General features: G+C 32.8%; 1 protein-coding gene across 2 annotated transcripts in view; it reads left to right on the forward strand.

Annotated features, from left to right (window-relative positions):
• Window positions 1-976: 976 nt before the first annotated feature.
• LOC129748701 (uncharacterized) overlaps window positions 977-18,524 on the forward strand; it is a 58,231-nt gene continuing 40,683 nt past the window's right edge. For both annotated transcript variants that reach the window (XM_055743384.1, XM_055743385.1), the window contains exon 1: window positions 977-1,370. In XM_055743384.1, coding sequence (XP_055599359.1) covers window positions 1,344-1,370 — 27 coding nt within the window. In that variant the 5' untranslated portion in view covers window positions 977-1,343. The remainder of the gene's footprint in view (window positions 1,371-18,524) is intronic.

The raw sequence follows: 18,524 nt of genomic DNA on the forward strand, positions 1-18,524 counted from the left end.
GCCAAATTACTCCAAATTGATAAATTTTGCCCTAATTGCCTCTGGCTTGATGCTGAAGGCATCTGTTAAAGGGAGCAACGAAGTGCAAAATCAACAAAAGGGGCTTAATGATTAAACTTAAACACTTACGATTATGGATCCTACAAAGATGGAGCGAAATAAAAACAAAAATTCATAAAAATCGGGTTTCCCATCATTTATAACTATTTAAATTATTTTCTTTATTTATTTTTTATATTTATTTTATTAAGTCAAACTTATTATAAAGCTATCTTTGATTAAAAATCAGTGAACTCATATACCAAACTTATGATACACAATGGATAAGCTTATTTATCGAGTGTGACTAATAGCTAATTCCTCACCCGAACTAGAGTTTTTTTTATTCATCTAACTTTTGCTTAAAAGAAATCTCCCTTAAAGCGTGAAGAAAATTGTCCCTAGTCATTTCTAGTCTTAATTTTTCATCTTTGCTGTTCGGCAAGTTTTGTTCACATTTATTGAGAGTTTAAGCACAGCGAGCTCAGCAATTAGGTAGTGTCAAATCAGAACTCCTAGAACTGATATAAGTGGAGAAACCATGGTCGGATGTGGATCGATGAAATCGACAATATTTACCTCTCGTATTAATAGGCTTTTTTATTCCTAGGAATTTTACTCTTTTGAGTAATTCATCCTTTTTGTATTTATAGAAAATGTTATATGTGATGTTGAATGAGCAAAAATCCTATTTTTCCATTACAGCAAATCATTCTAAATAGACTATAATCACTTCCTAACTACTTGAAAATTCTACATAAGAATTTGCTAGACACGGCAGAAACGGTCCATTCAAACGGAAGGGTGCTTTTCCCCTGTCCGAAGGAAAGGATTTTCGCGTCAACGCGCCTGTTCGAAAAAGGAAAAGCCCCCGAATTGTGTACACCAATACTAACACGTTGCGGGCTCTGATAGGAAAACTTTCGCATCCTTGGGCCATCATGTCAGATGAACCTATGCTGTTCCAGTCAGATTTTCGGTTCGCGACCGTCGCCGTGTTCCTACCTAGTACTTGTGTAAAGCAAACATTTAGGCGCTGCTGCTGCTACTTGGCCATCAGGTTCTTCTAATTGGAACTGTGAACGGGGAGGAAGTGAAATTTTCGGTGGTTTTTCCAATTGAATTTACCTTGATCTCTTGCCTAGTTTTGACCTGTGGTAGCACAGCATTCGCCAAACGGTAGTACAGCTGAGCAGGATAAACGAGGTCAGCTAAACGTGTTTTGCCTATCCGCAGGGGCTAATTTTCCGAAAAGTGTAGTGAAAAATATTCCCACCCCCATCATATATGAAACAGGATTGTGAATGTGGAATAAATCAATTAATATCGAGGTAAATGGCACACTGTAATAAAGTTGCGTTTCGAGGGTTCGATAGAATTCTGGGGAGTTCAGGTGGACTCGAGTGGGGTCAAGTAGGAAGAGTGAAGGTGGTTGGATATTTTTAGAAACACTAGTTCTTTCTTTTGGATGATTGAATGTGGTTGCGTATCAATCAATGGCGGAATGAACCGGAAGATGGTTTGTTATGTATCATTTTTGCGACAGAGGACTCCGCAGGACACCAATTTTACATAAATCATGAGCTCTCACAGGTAGTTTCCCATTGAGAGTCATAGTTTTTCCAATTTTTCATCTGTTGACTGCATACATTTGGGCTGAGTTTGGAACCAAAGGCAAAAGAATGATTGGAGTCCCTGCAGATTGTTGATTTACTTACTTCAGTAGTATTCTGATGCAACGAGCTAACCCGAAGAGCTTAATAATCGAAACTGGGGTTAAAGTCGAAAGGCATAAAAACTCTCGACGGCTCTGAGCCAAAAACTGGGTTTCAGAACTGTTGCCAAAAGTAAATGTAGCAAAAAACAAGCTTCATAAGAATGACTTCGGTTTAAGTTTATACCGAATGCAAAAACTAGTCTTCCATTTTTCTTCCCCATTTCGAGGTTAATGTAAGTATAGTTTTCGTTCGGAAATCTCCAGGATGTTTCTTTTCTGGGCAAGAAGCAAGTGGTAACTTGCTGCTATCTATAATTTAGTGTATAACTCTTGCGGCTCGCCACTTGTACATTAAAGGAGCCCCAAAGTTTATTCCCGAAACATCTATGGATATGTATACAGCATGGAGACCACCACTGTTGCCCCCTTCTGGACGCTTCCGGATCCCGCGTACCGCTTCCGTCTTTTTGTGAAGGCTCGGAAAGACGGTCGACTGCTCCATCGCATCATCGGTGTGATTCGTCGGCCGGCCAAGTGTGTATGTGGATGATGATGGTGGAAAAATCGATTTCATGTCATCATCCCGCTTCATGTTCACAAACGCAAATCCTATCCTCGCTCCCCGTTCCGGCCGGGGCAACCAGGTCGTAGTGCAGCTGTCGCAGTTCCTTTACCTTGGCAAAAGGATGGTATGTCGATTACATGCAGAGAGGTTATGCGGTTTTCTCATAGCGGCTTCAATAATGTTTTTGCATATGGTCAACGATGTAAATGTAAAAAAGGATTATTGTACATTGATCAATCGTAATCAATTAATCAAAGACCGCTAACATTATTATAGTGGAAAAAATAAAAACTGTACAAGACGCACAGGTTAAGCATAATCGCTATTTACAGCCAAACCAATCAACTAAGAACCAATTTGAAAGTTTACGACGATTCAGGAATTAGATTTACGTCTTATCAAAAAGAAATAACATGATAAAAACAAACTATACTTTGGCAAAAAAATCATTAATTCACGCGTGAGCTTTCATTACGTCGTATGAAACAGATTGTAAACAAACAGTTTTATCAAGAAAAAGTACAAAAACTGGCATATACTAGTCGCAACTTTTGTTTTGGCATGTTTGCAACTTAACCCAATAACCCAAAAAGTACCATTAAAGTTCAAAATAGTGACTTGACACCTTCAATGAAGTTGTGTAGTTTTACAATCGTCACAACTCTCTCATACAAAGTTGGTCTCAAAACTCGCTTCGCAAAAAGTTAAACGAATTTTACGTTTTTGAGGTTAGTTTTTGAAAAAATGTCTTTAAAACATGTTGTTTCAAAAGATAGAGCTTTGACGTCTTCAACAAAGTTTTTTTTAAACGTAATGATCTACAACTTTTTCGAAGACGTCATAAAGATAAAAAGATAAATACAAAAAAAAGAAAAATTATCTCACTTATAGGTGAATTGATCAGAAAAATTACAATAAAATATGCGCATTTTAAAGTGATGAAACATTGTAGAACATACCATTAAGATATTTTGACATTTAAGCCTTCAAAAAGCCCACGATCACGTTTTTCGAATTTTAAACCACTGTGCGCTGGTGCGTCTTTTCAGTTTAAAATTCTCTTGTTCTCTTGTCTTGTTAATTTAAAATTCATTTTATCTCGGATAAAGGTTTCTGAATTCTACATCGTGAGTTAAAGGTTGAGGATTCCAATATTGGATTTTCTTTTCTCACATTGAACACAGACTTATTACGTTGCTACAGAATAATTCAAAGATTTAATTATTTGTTGTGATTTTTACAGCTATTTTTAGATCTTTTTATACGGTTGATTTTCCTTACGTTAATCGAGTCGAGGCATAGTTGCTCAATTTATAAGAAGTAATTCCAGTTGTTAATAAACAGTTTTATTACGAAAAAAACCAAAAAATGACATGAACTAGTCGTAACTTCTTTGTTTTTTCTATTTACAATATTTGTAGCATGGACAACATATTCTAAGAAGTGTATCCGAAACAAACACTTCGTTTTAATAATAAATTCTGCGGGCATGAATGAAAAGTGATGAAATTTTCAGTGAAGCTACCTACCTAATGTTTGGATGTGCCAATTTTTGTGACTCTCTGTCATGTGGTTTTTGAGATATTGTCCAATACAGAAAGTTATTGAATAAATTGTTTGGGCAGTATCACAAAAAATTCAGGAAAGTCCCAGTGGAAGACTCAAAACTGGCTGGAAATAAACTATTCGACTAAAATTCACATAGTCAATCGTTTGAAGTGTCCCAGAGGATCTAAAAGTGTGCTAATTCATTCTAATTTTTACTATTCATGAAGTAAAGATGATTCCCAAGTAACATTTAAAATTTTATAGCAGGCTTCTAGATCAAGTTTTGGTTTTATAAGGGACTATCGGTGTTACTTGGGATTGATTCCATGAAGGTAGGGAATATTAGAGGTTTTATCAAGCGCAAATCAAAAATTTCAATTGGGGAAATGACAAACACATTTTTTTTACTTGTTCATTTAGCTGACTAGTAAACACGCCTGACTTCATTTTTTGCAAGAAAAAAAAGCTGCCCGGCGTAGAAATTAATTAAAATACGCCTGGTAGTTTTCCAACCTGAAACTTTTCGTTGACAAGTCTCGGCTAGATGTTTCGGAGATGAACAAAGAAAAAAAAATTGAAAAGTTTTTTGTTTAGCACTTGAGGTGGCTGACGATCTATGAAAGCTGCAAATCAATCAGTGTTACATAACTATTGACACAATGAATGGTTAAATATAAATACAAAGACTTTTTCGCTGAATAACACGTTCATAGATCCTACAAAGTTGATACTATGTTTTGGTTGGATTTGGAATGGTGCATTTGCTCAAAAATAGAGGTGGAGTGATTTAAAGTTTAATATGTTGTGTTTGTGTTGATGAAGGGCAATCTGCTAAAATTGTCGCAACTTCGATCCTAGCAATAATTTTGAGATATTTTGAAGGTCAAGCTACAGGAAACAGAAAACGTAATCAAAAATAGCCTCTACTTAAAAAAAAACACATTTTTTTCGAACACACTCCTTATATAAGTAACATACAAATTTTAAAGTTGTTATGATAACTTTTTCAGCACTTCTCTGTGAAATTTAAAGATGTTTCATAAGACTTAATGAAAGCTCACTCGAGATGTGTGCCTTTGGTCGAGGTTAAAGACAAAGTTATTAGCGCGGATTTTCGCAAAAAAAAAAAAATAAAAGCTATATCAGTCTTTTTCAATGGAAATAAATTGGAACTGGCAATAAACATGAAACCCCCTCAATATGTGTATAGGGTGTTAAGTTGTTGGGATAGAAGTTGAAATTCTTTGTCGACGCCATCTTTAAATCCTATATGGTGGCTTCCATTAAACTTCAAAGTGTCGTAAATAACTGAAACCCCCCACAATATGGAGTAAATATAAAATAACTGCCTGACAAAAATTTTACAAAAAATGGGAAAAATGTCAAAAATATAATAAAATTGTGACGAACATGTGAAAAAAAACTATGACTAAAATTTGACTATCAAATGACAAAAATTTGAAAAAATTATAACAAAAATATGAAAAACTGAAAAATGACAAATGAGGTAAAAAAGCCATAAATATGACAAATATAACAAAATTATGACAAAAAATGGGAAATAAAAATTACAAAACTGTAGGAATGAGATGAAGGATATGCATAAAATAAATCAAATTGAATTAAAAATAAAATAAAATAATAGTTGTATTCGGCAACACTGAAAATAAATAAAATAAAATAAATTTCTAAGGCAACGTTCGCTATTTTGGCAACACTAGGCAAACAAACAAAACGAAGTGAGTCATTCATCTCGTCTCGTCTCGTCTCGACAGTCGTGCCTAGGTGAATCTCTGAATTGAGATTCGTAAAATCAAAACAAACAACAATCGACAAAATTTTTTACAAAAATAACAAATCTATGACAATTTTGATAAAAATATGACAAAATTTTCACAAATATGTCAAAGTTATGATCAAAATTTGACAATAAAATAAGGTCAATTATTTGACAAACAATTTACAACTATAATGAAAATTTGAACAACTTTGAACAAAGGTGGTAAAAATTTAACATGAAAATGACAAAAATATGGCAAATATGGTAGAATATGAAAAAGTTTTGGTAAAAATATGACTGAATACCAGTAAAAATTTGGCAAAATTATGAAGAATTTGATAAAATTATAACAACATTCTTACAAAAATATGTAAAAAAAAAAATAACAAAATGATGAGAAATACGACAATAAAATGACAAAAATTTAACAAAATATGACAAAACCCCAAAAAAAATAATGAAAAATATGTTACAAAAATATGACAAATGTGATATGACCGAACTTAAAAGGGGCGGGGGGTAGGTTTTAACACTTTCAAAAAATCGTTTTTTTTTTATTTTTTATTTTCTTATTGTAAAACATTTCAAGAATGTTGTATCAAATTTTCAAGTCAATTGAAGCAAAACTGTAGAAATTATAGGCCTTTATCTCCTCCTATCTATTACTGCAAGAAAGCAAGAGCAGAAACTTCAAACGCGTTTTTCTCGAAAGCACATTTTTAAAGTCCGTGGACATCGTCATTTGAAAACTACTTCACCGATTCTTTTCAAATTTGGAACATATTTTCTACATATAAAATACCAGACCCCAACGTTTTTCTTTTTTTTTTACTTTGGGGAGATTTGACAGATAAAAAATGGATTTTTTCGTGAAAAATCGTAGTTTTTACTTCAAACAGCCACGAAAATTTTATAACTTATTTTTTAAGTTAAATAAAAACGTTGGGGTCCAGAAAAACATCTATTGAAAATATTTTGCTCTGATTTTTTGACTTCAGATGATTCTGTGCTGAGATACAGTGTACACCGCAAATCCTGTTTTCTAAAAGGCATCCTCGAAAGTGCTCCGTCACTGGCTCATTTTTCAATATTTTTCTAAGAAAAAATTACTAAACGTTCTTTTAACAATGCTTTGTATAATGCAAAAAATTTGAATACATTTGTTTGAACGATAGCTCTAAAAAAATCGTGAAAATGGTGTTTTTTTACCCGTTAGACCCTACCCCCCCCTTAAACAAAGCTTTGTCAATTTTTGTTAAAATTGAAACAGCTGGGGATCAAAATTTCGTCACGCAGTGGAAAAGTTCCGAAAAACAATTTATACTTGCCTGTCTTTGCAGGCTGGAGAACCTCGTCGCTGACTGAGTCGATGGGCTCTAAGGTCTCCGAAAGGCCTGATGCGTTGCGTCCCGGTGAAGAATCTGATAAAGTCGGTAGTCCGTACGAATCGTTCATATCCCCATTGTCGATACGGGAGAAGGATAGTAGGAGGTCGTCGTCAAGTCGAAGCGTTGTAGGGATAGCAGATGGTCCATCATTATCGTGAGTGTTGGTTAAAACCCCGGAGTAACATTGCCCAACACATGAACAAGTCGACCGGATGTACCAATCGGAGTGATTTGGCTTGTGGGTGCTATTTGCGGGATGCGATTTCGAGTGGTTTGCCTGTACAGGTTTTTTGAGCCGGAGTCCTCGAATTCACGAAACAGTACACCGGCTGGCCATGTGCTCGCGTCTAATGCCACAGATTTCAGGCTAAGGTTCACGCCGACTTTGAATGACACTGACTTGAGTAGAGACAAGTCGGTGTCTTTCTTTACCAGAAGATGAGCCTCGGCGGAATCGCAAGATAGGCATTCCTTTACGAGGTCTACGATGTCATCGGTCGTGACGGTATTTTGAAGTCTGGCTAAATAAATCCAAAATTTCTTTTCCGGGGGGGCGACGGTAGCAACACTTTTTGCTGTTATTGTTTTAGTGCCCACTACAGGGGTTCCCATTGACTCGTGATAGGCCCTTGGAAGGTTATCGGTGCGACGACGTTTATTCGGCTGACTATCGAGGGTCGGCCAGGGGCTTGCACGATTTGACGAAACGTTCGGACGAGAGCTAGAAATCTTTTCCAAGCTAGCATTAATCTTCACTAGCTCAGCTTGGACATCGGAAATGACTGAATCATTCTTTTCTCTCATATCACGAAACACAGTTTCGTAACTTGCTAAAGCACGTTTGAAAGTCACGTTCGTCATAAGCTTAGTACATTCATCGCACAGCCAAAGAAAACCTCTCACTTCACTTTTGGCCTTGAAGAGCGATGGAGTAAGGCCAGCACACTTAAAGTGAGAAACGAAGCTACAAAAGCCTTGGCACCTGACGCTGTCGTTTTCACTTACCGGCTTCGAGCATTTATCGCACGCCATGTCGTAAGATCTTGTTGAAGAAAAAAAAATTCCGATTCGACAAATCACGTGATTACCGGATACCGATTTGTGTCAGTGTTTGAGCTGCAGTCTGTTCGCCGAATATCTGTGCCGATCGAGTAACCAAAACAAACAGCGGTTGTGATGGCGGACAATAGCATCAAAAGCGAAAATTAATCGTCGATTTTGCAAGCAAAAAAACGGATCACAAGCACTTAAAAAGAACGCGAAAACACTGCACAGTGGTGCAGAACATCAATCTAGCTGTACGAAATTAATAGCGCCCAGGGATGAAGAGATAGACATTTGATGTCTTCAGCAACATTGTTCAGTTTTACATGGAGCATATTCTTGTATCAAAATTTTTGCCGAGGGGTCCACCAATAGCGAGATAAAAATGCTAACTTTTTTGTTTTTCAAATTAGGGCTTTGATGTCTTCGACAAAGTTGTTTATCTGATCAAAATACATAAGTTTGTTGAAGATGTCAAAGTTCTATCACATCACCCTCAGGAGTTACAGTCAAAGTAAAAAAAATCTCTTGAAAAAACAGTTTTTTGAACCTGACACGTTGTAGATTGGATAAAATGGTTCGCTGTCTTTGAAACAAAGTTGTAACAAGCCACGATCTACAATTGTCTCATACATTATGATGGGTTTAGAAGTTGCTGAAGCTCTATAGAAAGCATTTAGTGTATTTTATTGGCAATTTTGGAAGGCTCGTCCATCGAAAAGTGCACATTTTCGCAACACCCCCTTTTTTGTGATTATTTTTGATGATAAGCGGAACCATTTCCATTTGAAATTAGCGGGGAAATCGGTGGAACTAGTAGAGATTTGAATGATTGAAAATACACATTTCATGTAAAAATTACCTATTTTGCTTATAGAAAAAACGTTAAAAAAATTTAATTTATTGATAAAGTGTTGCTGTTTTCTTTTATATATTTTGTTTGATTAAAAGACATTTAAATTCAATTTTTCAAATCATTTAAACCCCAAAAAAATGAATGGATCTGTTAAATTTGGTAGAGCACTAAATTAGTATTTGATATCATATAAATGAATAATAGAATTTTGCCATTACAATATAACTGCTTCAACTGGTTCCAAGTAACTAATCTTACATGCAATTTGCTTTTGTCTTTTCGTTGAGTCATAAGTTTTAATCGAATTTAAATGCCTTTTAATTAAACAAAATATATAAAAGAAAACAGCAACACTTTATCAATAAATTAAATTTTTTTAACGTTTTTTCTATAAGCAAAATAGGTAATTTTTACATGAAATGTGTATTTTCAATCATTCAAATCTCTACTAGTTCCACCGATTTCCCCGCTAATTTCAAATGGAAATGGTTCCGCTTATCATCAAAAATAATCACAAAAAAGGGGGTGTTGCGAAAATGTGCACTTTTCGATGGACGAGCCTTCCAAAATTGCCAATAAAATACACTAAATGCTTTCTATAGAGCTTCAGCAACTTCTAAACCCATCATAATGTATGAGACAATTGTAGATCGTGGCTTGTTGCAACTTTGTTTCAAAGACAGCGAACCATTTTATCCAATCTACAACGTGTCAGGTTCAAAAAACTGTTTTTTCAAGAGATTTTTTTTACTTTGACTGTAACTCCTGAGGGTGATGTGATAGAACTTTGACATCTTCAACAAACTTATGTATTTTGATCAGATAAACAACTTTGTCGAAGACATCAAAGCCCTAATTTGAAAAACAAAAAAGTTAGCATTTTTATCTCGCTATTGGTGGACCCCTCGGCAAAAATTTTGATACAAGAATATGCTCCATGTAAAACTGAACAATGTTGCTGAAGACATCAAATGTCTATCTCTTCATCCCTGGGCGCTATTAATTTCGTACAGCTAGATTGATGTTCTGCACCACTGTGCACTGGTAACTTTATCGGACACACTCAGTAAAGGTAAGAAACAACAATAAAAGGCTAAGCGACAAATAAAACCATTAAAAACAATCAAAAATCAAGGACGAAAGTAAACACGTCTTGACTGCTGATGCTGATGCTTGATGATATTTGTCATTTTTTATTAGTTATTGTAGTAGTAATATGTTTATCATATTCGTAATATTTTCCATAATGTTGTCTAATTTTTTTTTTTTTTTGCTAGTTTTGTCATAAACTATCATATTTTTGCAATATTTTTATATTGTTTTTTTTTTACAGTTTTATCATAGTTTTCTTAGATTTTCTTCATGCGTTTTTTCAGTCATTAACAATCCGCGATGCCAGGTAAATGTTTGACGTTTTGTAGTTAGGAAAAAAGGTAAACAAAAGGGTGTAAATTTTCGATGTATTTAAAACTCATTTTACTACGGCTTTTTACTTCAGAGATCTCTTAAAAAGTAAGTGGATTCAACTTTTAGACCTTCTTCTAGTGTTTTAAATATTTTTTGAAAAAATATTGATAGCTGCTAAGCGATAAATTGAGTTTTAAAAACTGGCGTTTTTCTTGCAATTGAAAACACCCCTATTTATTTCAAAAGTTTTTGAATGGAAAAGTGATATTTTCGCAAAAACATTCATTCAAAAAAATTGTTGGAGATATTTGTAAGCTAAATTTACGAAAGTTCTGTTTTGGAAAGCATACTAACAAGGAAAAAACCTGGTTGAAAACTGGAATTTTATCCTGTTTTCTGTTAACCAAAGTAACAAATTTGATGATTTTTTTTTACACAATGGAGTGTTTGAGTAGTTTTTGTACTGGAAGAAGATTTATAATGATTTAGATTTTTTATAGATTTATTTAAGAGTGGTATTTCATTATGGAAAAAGGACCTTTGGAATGTCTGCTCTTATGTGAGAACTGTTTGCACATTTTTCGAAAATTTTTGTAAAAAAATCAAATGTATTTCTGTCGGCGTGTCTTGCAAGTACCTTTTCATGACAAAATTTTGCCCAAAAATAATTTTAAAAAAAACATTAGGAGCTAATTCCCTTTTAATTATATGCCTGTTCCTAAAAGCTTCCCAAATTCTCTAAACTCTTGTATGGAGCACTTTGTAGCGCTACTGTTTGGTTAATATCTCGGATATTTTCAAGTTCAGCGGAAGCTGCCATATTCGATTTCAAGATGGCGTACCAAAGCGTCAGACAGCGAACTTCGACTTCTACTAGTTCAGTCCATTCACCCTATACGGATATTGTGGAAGTTCCATGCAATTTGCAGTCATTTAACACGTTAGTCGCCAAGCGTAATCCACTCAAAAACCTCTAATTTTGAAAAGCCAAAACATCAACGTGATATATCGTTTCGACTCCCAATTTCGGCTAGAGAACAATAAAGAATACGGTTATAATCCGAGATAATTTCGATTAAAAAATATATCTTCAAATTGGTGTTTTAACTTTTCAAATTAAGACGTGTTTTGCGTCACCCACTCTTGGCGACGCACGTGTTAAAGCATTTTTAAGTTAGGCGGAAGCCGCCATCTTCAATTTCAAAATGGAGTCGAAAATCTATTTTCCAACGTCTTCACAAGGTCCTGGCACCGTGTTCTGATTTTCTCAAGATTTCTCTTTAAAATCCCTGTGGTTTTGTTTCTACGGCATTGGAATTCGCAAGGCCTACGCGGTTTTCCGCTCCCAATTATGGTTCTGCAAACTAATTTGCAACGACTTGTGATTTATTTTAGCACTAACTGTGGTCATACTCTTTGGCATTTTTTTAAGTGGTTGAAATATTGATTTTAAACCCAAAAAAAGGGGTTTCGTCATTAAACCAAGTTATGAGGATTGATTGATTGATTGTTTGATTAGAGAGAAAAAAGTTATGAGGAGCGGGCGCTTGGAGTTTTGCCAAACTGAAAGAACCTATCTTTCTTCGTGTAGCCATAATACCTTTATTTATCCTTAAACGTGGTAAATTAATAAAATATATCTCTTAACATAATTCCTTTGGTCTAACTTATTATTTCATATGTATTTCTCAACATTAAAAATACTTGTTTTGGAAGAACGCAAAACTGGTGACTTTTCGGTACTCTACATCTACAGCTCATCCTGATATGAAGCATATTCGAAATTTTCCCAAACGTTAATGCTGGTTTTCAACTATTCAAATTGCTGGAAAATCAGCAATCCCGATTGCTAGAAACCAGCTATTTCTTTCAACACAACCGGCTGTATTTGATATAAAATTTATATTTCAATTCAAAATTAAATTTTAAATACTGGCTGTGCATGTAATAAGCAATAAAAACAATTATTTATACCATTTCTCAATAAGAGATTTATTCATTTCCAGAAACACGATATTTTTTTCAATATGCTAACATCGGCTGGGGTGGCAGCTTTGTGCCAATGTTTTAATCATCTTCCACCGTTAAAAATAATTTTGATTAGTATCTTTTATGGAATATTTACCCGTCCAATAAAAACTCACCCTTGACTTGATATCTGGTTGCTGGAATACAGAGGAAAATAAAAATAATTATATTAAACTAATCAAAATACGTAAAATGGAGTCTCACCTTGCTTCAGCGTACGAAAACAAACAGACTCCAATTTGAAAACTCGATTGCTGATTTTCCAGCAAACTAGATCAGTTGCTGGAAAGTCCAGCAATTTGAAAACCGCTGGCTGATTTTCCAGCAACAATGACAAGAGCACAACCGAATGCTGAAAATTCCAGCAATTAGAAAACCGTTTGCTGGTCTTCAGCAAAAATTTGGATTGATGAACGTTTCCAGCAATTTTTTTTTGCTGGAAATCGTGGCAAAAGTTTAGTGTGTACACTAGATTGAGTCGATTTGGGATCTTTTTAGAATTCCTCAAACCCTGGGGTCTAAAAAGCTTTGTCGGGGTCCAAAACTCATCCATGATTTTTTGCAGAATTTTTAAGTAACGTTTACATGAGCAGTCGCGTGCGTGTGGCCGATCAGTACGGTTTGCTGATACGATGTGCTCCGGGTACCGGTTCGGAAGAATGAACGTGTATTCTAATATGATCCGAATGTGTGATTCAAGTTTAGTGTTTAGTAGATTTCATGTTTATGTGGTTTTAAGTTTGCGATTCTTTAAAATCTTGACAAATCATCGCGATAAATGTGTGAAATCTTAGGAAAATGGCGAGAGGTTTCCAAAATCGTCGTGACCCCCGAAAGCAAGTTCGGGGCTCGGGTGTCGCCCTGAAGAGGTATCTCGGTGTGCGTGTTTCGACATACAATATTTTCAGGTGGTTAAAATGTTTCCCATTTTTAATGGGTGTAATGAGAGGGCAGTGAAAGAAAGTTCGGAGGTTTCGTCTGAATTGGGGGGAGAATATTTTCTTGAGTGAAGCGAAAAAGGCCAACGGGGCTTGTGGCGCGAGCAAGTACGTACGTGGGAGGCGTAACACCAGATACCGCACCGTCAAAGTGGTACGGTACGACGGGAGCAAAAAATACCAACCGAGGGCTGCGCGAAAAAAAATCGAGCAGTTGCATGCAAGCGGCAAAACAAGATTGCACAGCCTGCTGTGTTTTTTTCCGACGGTAAAGGGCATGTGTGCTCGAAAATAAATGAATAAATCATCCAAATATCAGCTAAGTACAATTTTATTTTTATCATGTCTCCAATTGGAAATTGATTTATTCGATTTTTATTTGTTGTTCATTTTCTTATTTGGATGTTCATTATATGTACATTATTAAGCATTTTCAAGCAGTTTTTTGTGTGTAATAGTGTAATTTTTGAGTTTTTCTTCTTGGTTTGGAAATAAAATCAATCGTTCAGTAGGTAATATTTTGCTATTCATAGGTAAGAACGATATTTTGATACCCAAGTAATAGTTAATAAACTAAAGTAATAATTCATTTATCAAAATTAGAGGATTTTAACAATCGAATGAAAAATATGTAATGCATTTCATTTCATCTTTTGTTTTTTAGTAGAAGTTAAAAATCGTCATCATCTTCAATGTCTAATAAAAATTAAGCGTATCAAATAATTTAGATAAGAAATCATAATTCGTTTCTGTTCCTGTTTTCAATAACTCTTCATCTGTTTTCATGAACAAAATTAAATATAACATAGTTCATGTAGTCTGACATAATATTTTTTTTTAAATTTTTTAGCTTTGTTTGATTTTGAATTGCAACTTCTCGCATTACATAATAAAACAATTTGTTTAACAAATTTCCTAGCTTTGTTTGTATTTCGACTTCTAGCATTAAAATATTTAGCAATTTTTTATCTTTCTATATTTTCAATATTTTTTTTTGTTATAGAATTTCAAATTTTTTTTTTTTCAAAAATATTTTATTATTTCCTTTCTCTATAGTCATGACAAACATAGCTTCAGAGCAATGAAAAACATCAAATTGTCAATCAACTCAAACTTCAAAACCTTCTCTTGTTAAGGTGAGTTTCAACCTTAAAATTTGCTTAACAAGACCCTTAAAATTTAGTTATCAGTATGTAATTGTTAATATGTTGAAAACTGTTAATCGACAACATTAAATACTTAATTATGTGTAATTCAAATTCTCACATATTTTCACATCATGGATGAATATTCTGAAGATTAGGATTTTTATTTATTTATTTATTTATATTTTATAATTTTTTTTTTGGTAGAATAAAAGTTTAACTAATTAGTTATGTCAATAGTTTTGTAACCTCTATTTTTTAAATCTTAAATTAGGGAAAAGATTTTTGATGTTGTTAAATTAAAAAAAGAAACTTTTGGAACACTTTTTTATTTCATCGGGATAATTGAATCTGATTTTAAAAAGACAGAAAAGAGCGTTGATTTTTCTTTGTTAACTTTTTATGTTAGATAATACTGCAAACTACTATTCAAACTTTTTGTTTTTAATTTAAATTTTTTTAACCTAAATTTTGTTTCACATTAAATTGACTGCCCTTCAAGATAACTTAAATTTTCAAACTTAAACTTAATATCATTTCTTTTTCAGGTATCAGGTAATTTTTATGTTATATATATATATATATATATATATATATATATATATATATATATATATATATATATATATATATATATATATATATATATATATATATATATATATATATATATATATATATATATATATATATATATATATATATATATATATATATATATATATATATATATATATATATATATATATATATATATATATATATATATATATATATATATATATATATATATATATATATATATATATATATATATATATATATATATATATATATATATATATATATATATATATATATATATATATATATATATATATATATATATATATATATATATATATATATAATATATATATATATATATATATATATATATATAATATATATATATAATATATATATATATATATATATATATATATATATATATATATATATATATATATATATATATATATATATATATATATATATATATATATATATATATATATATATATATATATATATATATATATATATATATATATATTATATATATATATATATATATATATATATATATATATATATATATATATATATATATATATATATATATATATATATATATATATATATATATATATATATATATATATATATATATATATATATATATATATATATATATATATATATATATATATATATATATATATATATATATATATATATATATATATATATATATATATATATATATATATATATATATATATATATATATATATATATATATATATATATATATATATATATATATATATATATATATATATATATATATTATATATATATATATATATATATATATATATATATATATATATATATATATATATATTATATATATATATATATATATATATATATATATATATATATTAAGGTTGCCAGATTTTTTTTCACTACCATCCGGGCCTAGCAATTCCGGGCATTTTTTCAAAAAAACCTGACAAAATCCGGGCATGGATTTCAATTTTTCAAATCCAAAAACCGGGCAAAAACCGGGCAAAATTTAGGTGTTATTATATATAAAAGCAAAGAAAAAATGCAAAAAAATCGAAATTAATATTTTATTAAGGTAATTGCAGACTTCCAACAACTTTTTGGAACACTTAAATATTTAAAGGTTTATAAAAGTAAATCAGCGAAATTATTTGAAACAATCGTTGAAAATTTTCATACAAATAATCGATTTTGCTGAAACGTACCCAAAAACTTTGATTTTTTTGGTTTCTTTGTGAAAATTGTTAAAAAATCCGGGCAATATCCGGACTTTTTTCACGATATCCGGGCAACCGGGCCGGACCGGACTTTCTCGAAATTTTGCATCAAATATCCGGGCAAACCCGGATAAAACCGGGCAATCTGGCAAGCTTAATATATATATATATATATATATATATATATATATATATATATATATATATATATATATATATATATATATACATATATATATATATATGTAAAATAATATTTTGAATCTGTATTATATTTTCATATCGGGGATTGGGAACTAGAGGGAATGCATCTGGGGATAACCCAAAGCAATTATTGCAAGCGGAGTGGAGTGCCAACCATTGTAGGTTTCTGAGGGTTGGATGCCTTCTCTCGACGAACCATCGGCCGTGGAAGCCCGAGAAGTCAATTCAAAGGACAAGCCACACAGACATAGGCAGGACCTTGCTACCGATGGGGGAATCATACATACATACATACAATTTTTAAGTAACGTTTACATGAGTAAATTTGAACTTTTAGGTTTGTATGGGAAAATTGAATATTTTGTACTGAAAAATCAACATCGTTTTTGTTTCTTCTGTGGAACCGAGCCAGCTAATGGTTTTTGTGCCAATTTATAAAATTCTTAAAGGAAATTTTCCGGTTAACAACTTTGTCGAAGACCGTAACCTCGTATCTTATTAGGCAAAAAAGTTATTGGCAGTTTAATAGGGGTATGTCTTTTCGCATTGTTACGCCCTGCAGTGATGTCAATTGAATTTATGGTTTATCAATGCGAAAAGACATACCCCTATTAAACTGCTAATAACTTTTTTGCCTAATAAGATACGAAGTTACGGTCTTCGACAAAGTTGTTAACCGGAAAATTTCCCTTAAGAATTTTATAAATTGGCACAAAAACCATTAGCTGGCTCGGTTCCACAGAAGAAACAAAAACGATGTTGATTTTTCAGTACAAAATATTCAATTTTCCCATACAAACCTAAAAGTTCAAATTTACTCACGTAAACGTTACTTAAAAATTCTGCAAAAAATCATGGATGAGTTTTTGGACCACGACGAAGCTTTTAAGACCCCAGGGTTTGGGAAATTCAAAAATGACCCCAAATCGACTCAGTCTAGTGTACACTACTTATGCCTGATCAAAACATTGCGGTCCCTCCTCAGAACTTTAGAGATTTTCGTGTTGGTCTTCTTTCAAAAGAGAACCCACTTGATACTGATATCGGTAAAGATTTGGGCAGACATAAGTGGTGCAGAAAAAAAAACACCAATTTGCTTTATTATCAACAAGAATGATTTTTTAAACATGAAAACGCCAACCAACAACACACAAAAACATGCTAGAGGCCCATAATATCCCTATTCAAAATCGGTCAGCTTGTCATTCGGACCTAGATCTCATAGAGAATGCTAAGAGAATTTAGTCTGAACAGGTATTTACACAGGACAACGGATTTAAAATGGTCTATGCACTTTAGAAAGGTATAAAAACTTCTTCTCCTAAGCTTGAACATGTGACCATTCAATCCTGACCTTCGTCCAAAACCCTCAACCATCAACCGAATAATTTGATATTGTTGATGTTGGTTTTGAGTGCATTTATAAAATCACAGTTTTGTTTAATCCTCCAAAGGTTATTTTACAATTAGGGCGCTAATTGGCTTTAACGAGAGCGCGTTATAAAAATTGCTGCAGCTAAGTCGATCAAATCGTCTTGTTCTCCCAACAATTAGCGTTTTTCTGCTGATGCCTGGGTATACGTATAATTGCCATATGTTCATCTGACCATAAATCTCGTGAAGAAATGTTCTCTTAGCGGAAATGGTACACGGAAATTCACATATTGATCGTCGACAACATCTTCAAGTAAACACCGCCGATGCAAGTACAAGAGCCTGAATTTGCATAAAAGCACCGCCCCAAATATGTACTTACTTCTTGAGAAAAAAAATCCAACCTTTCCCAGGACCAAGCCATATTGGTTGCGCTTTTTTTATTGCCCAATGCAATTTATCCGCACCATTGACGATTTTTCCCCCGCTGGAACGGCTCAACCTTTCACTGTGAATTTGTAGAGAGAAGTCCACAACTGGCTACCGCATCAAGATCCCGATAATCGCTTCCGGTGAAATTGCGTGCTCAACGGGAGGTGGCGAGGCATTTTTCTTCTAAATCGGTAAATAAATATTGCTTTGGAGAGTTTCTGGGCCCG

Source organism: Uranotaenia lowii, chromosome 2 (genome assembly GCF_029784155.1).
Source record: "Uranotaenia lowii strain MFRU-FL chromosome 2, ASM2978415v1, whole genome shotgun sequence".
NCBI lineage: Eukaryota > Metazoa > Arthropoda > Insecta > Diptera > Culicidae > Uranotaenia > Uranotaenia lowii.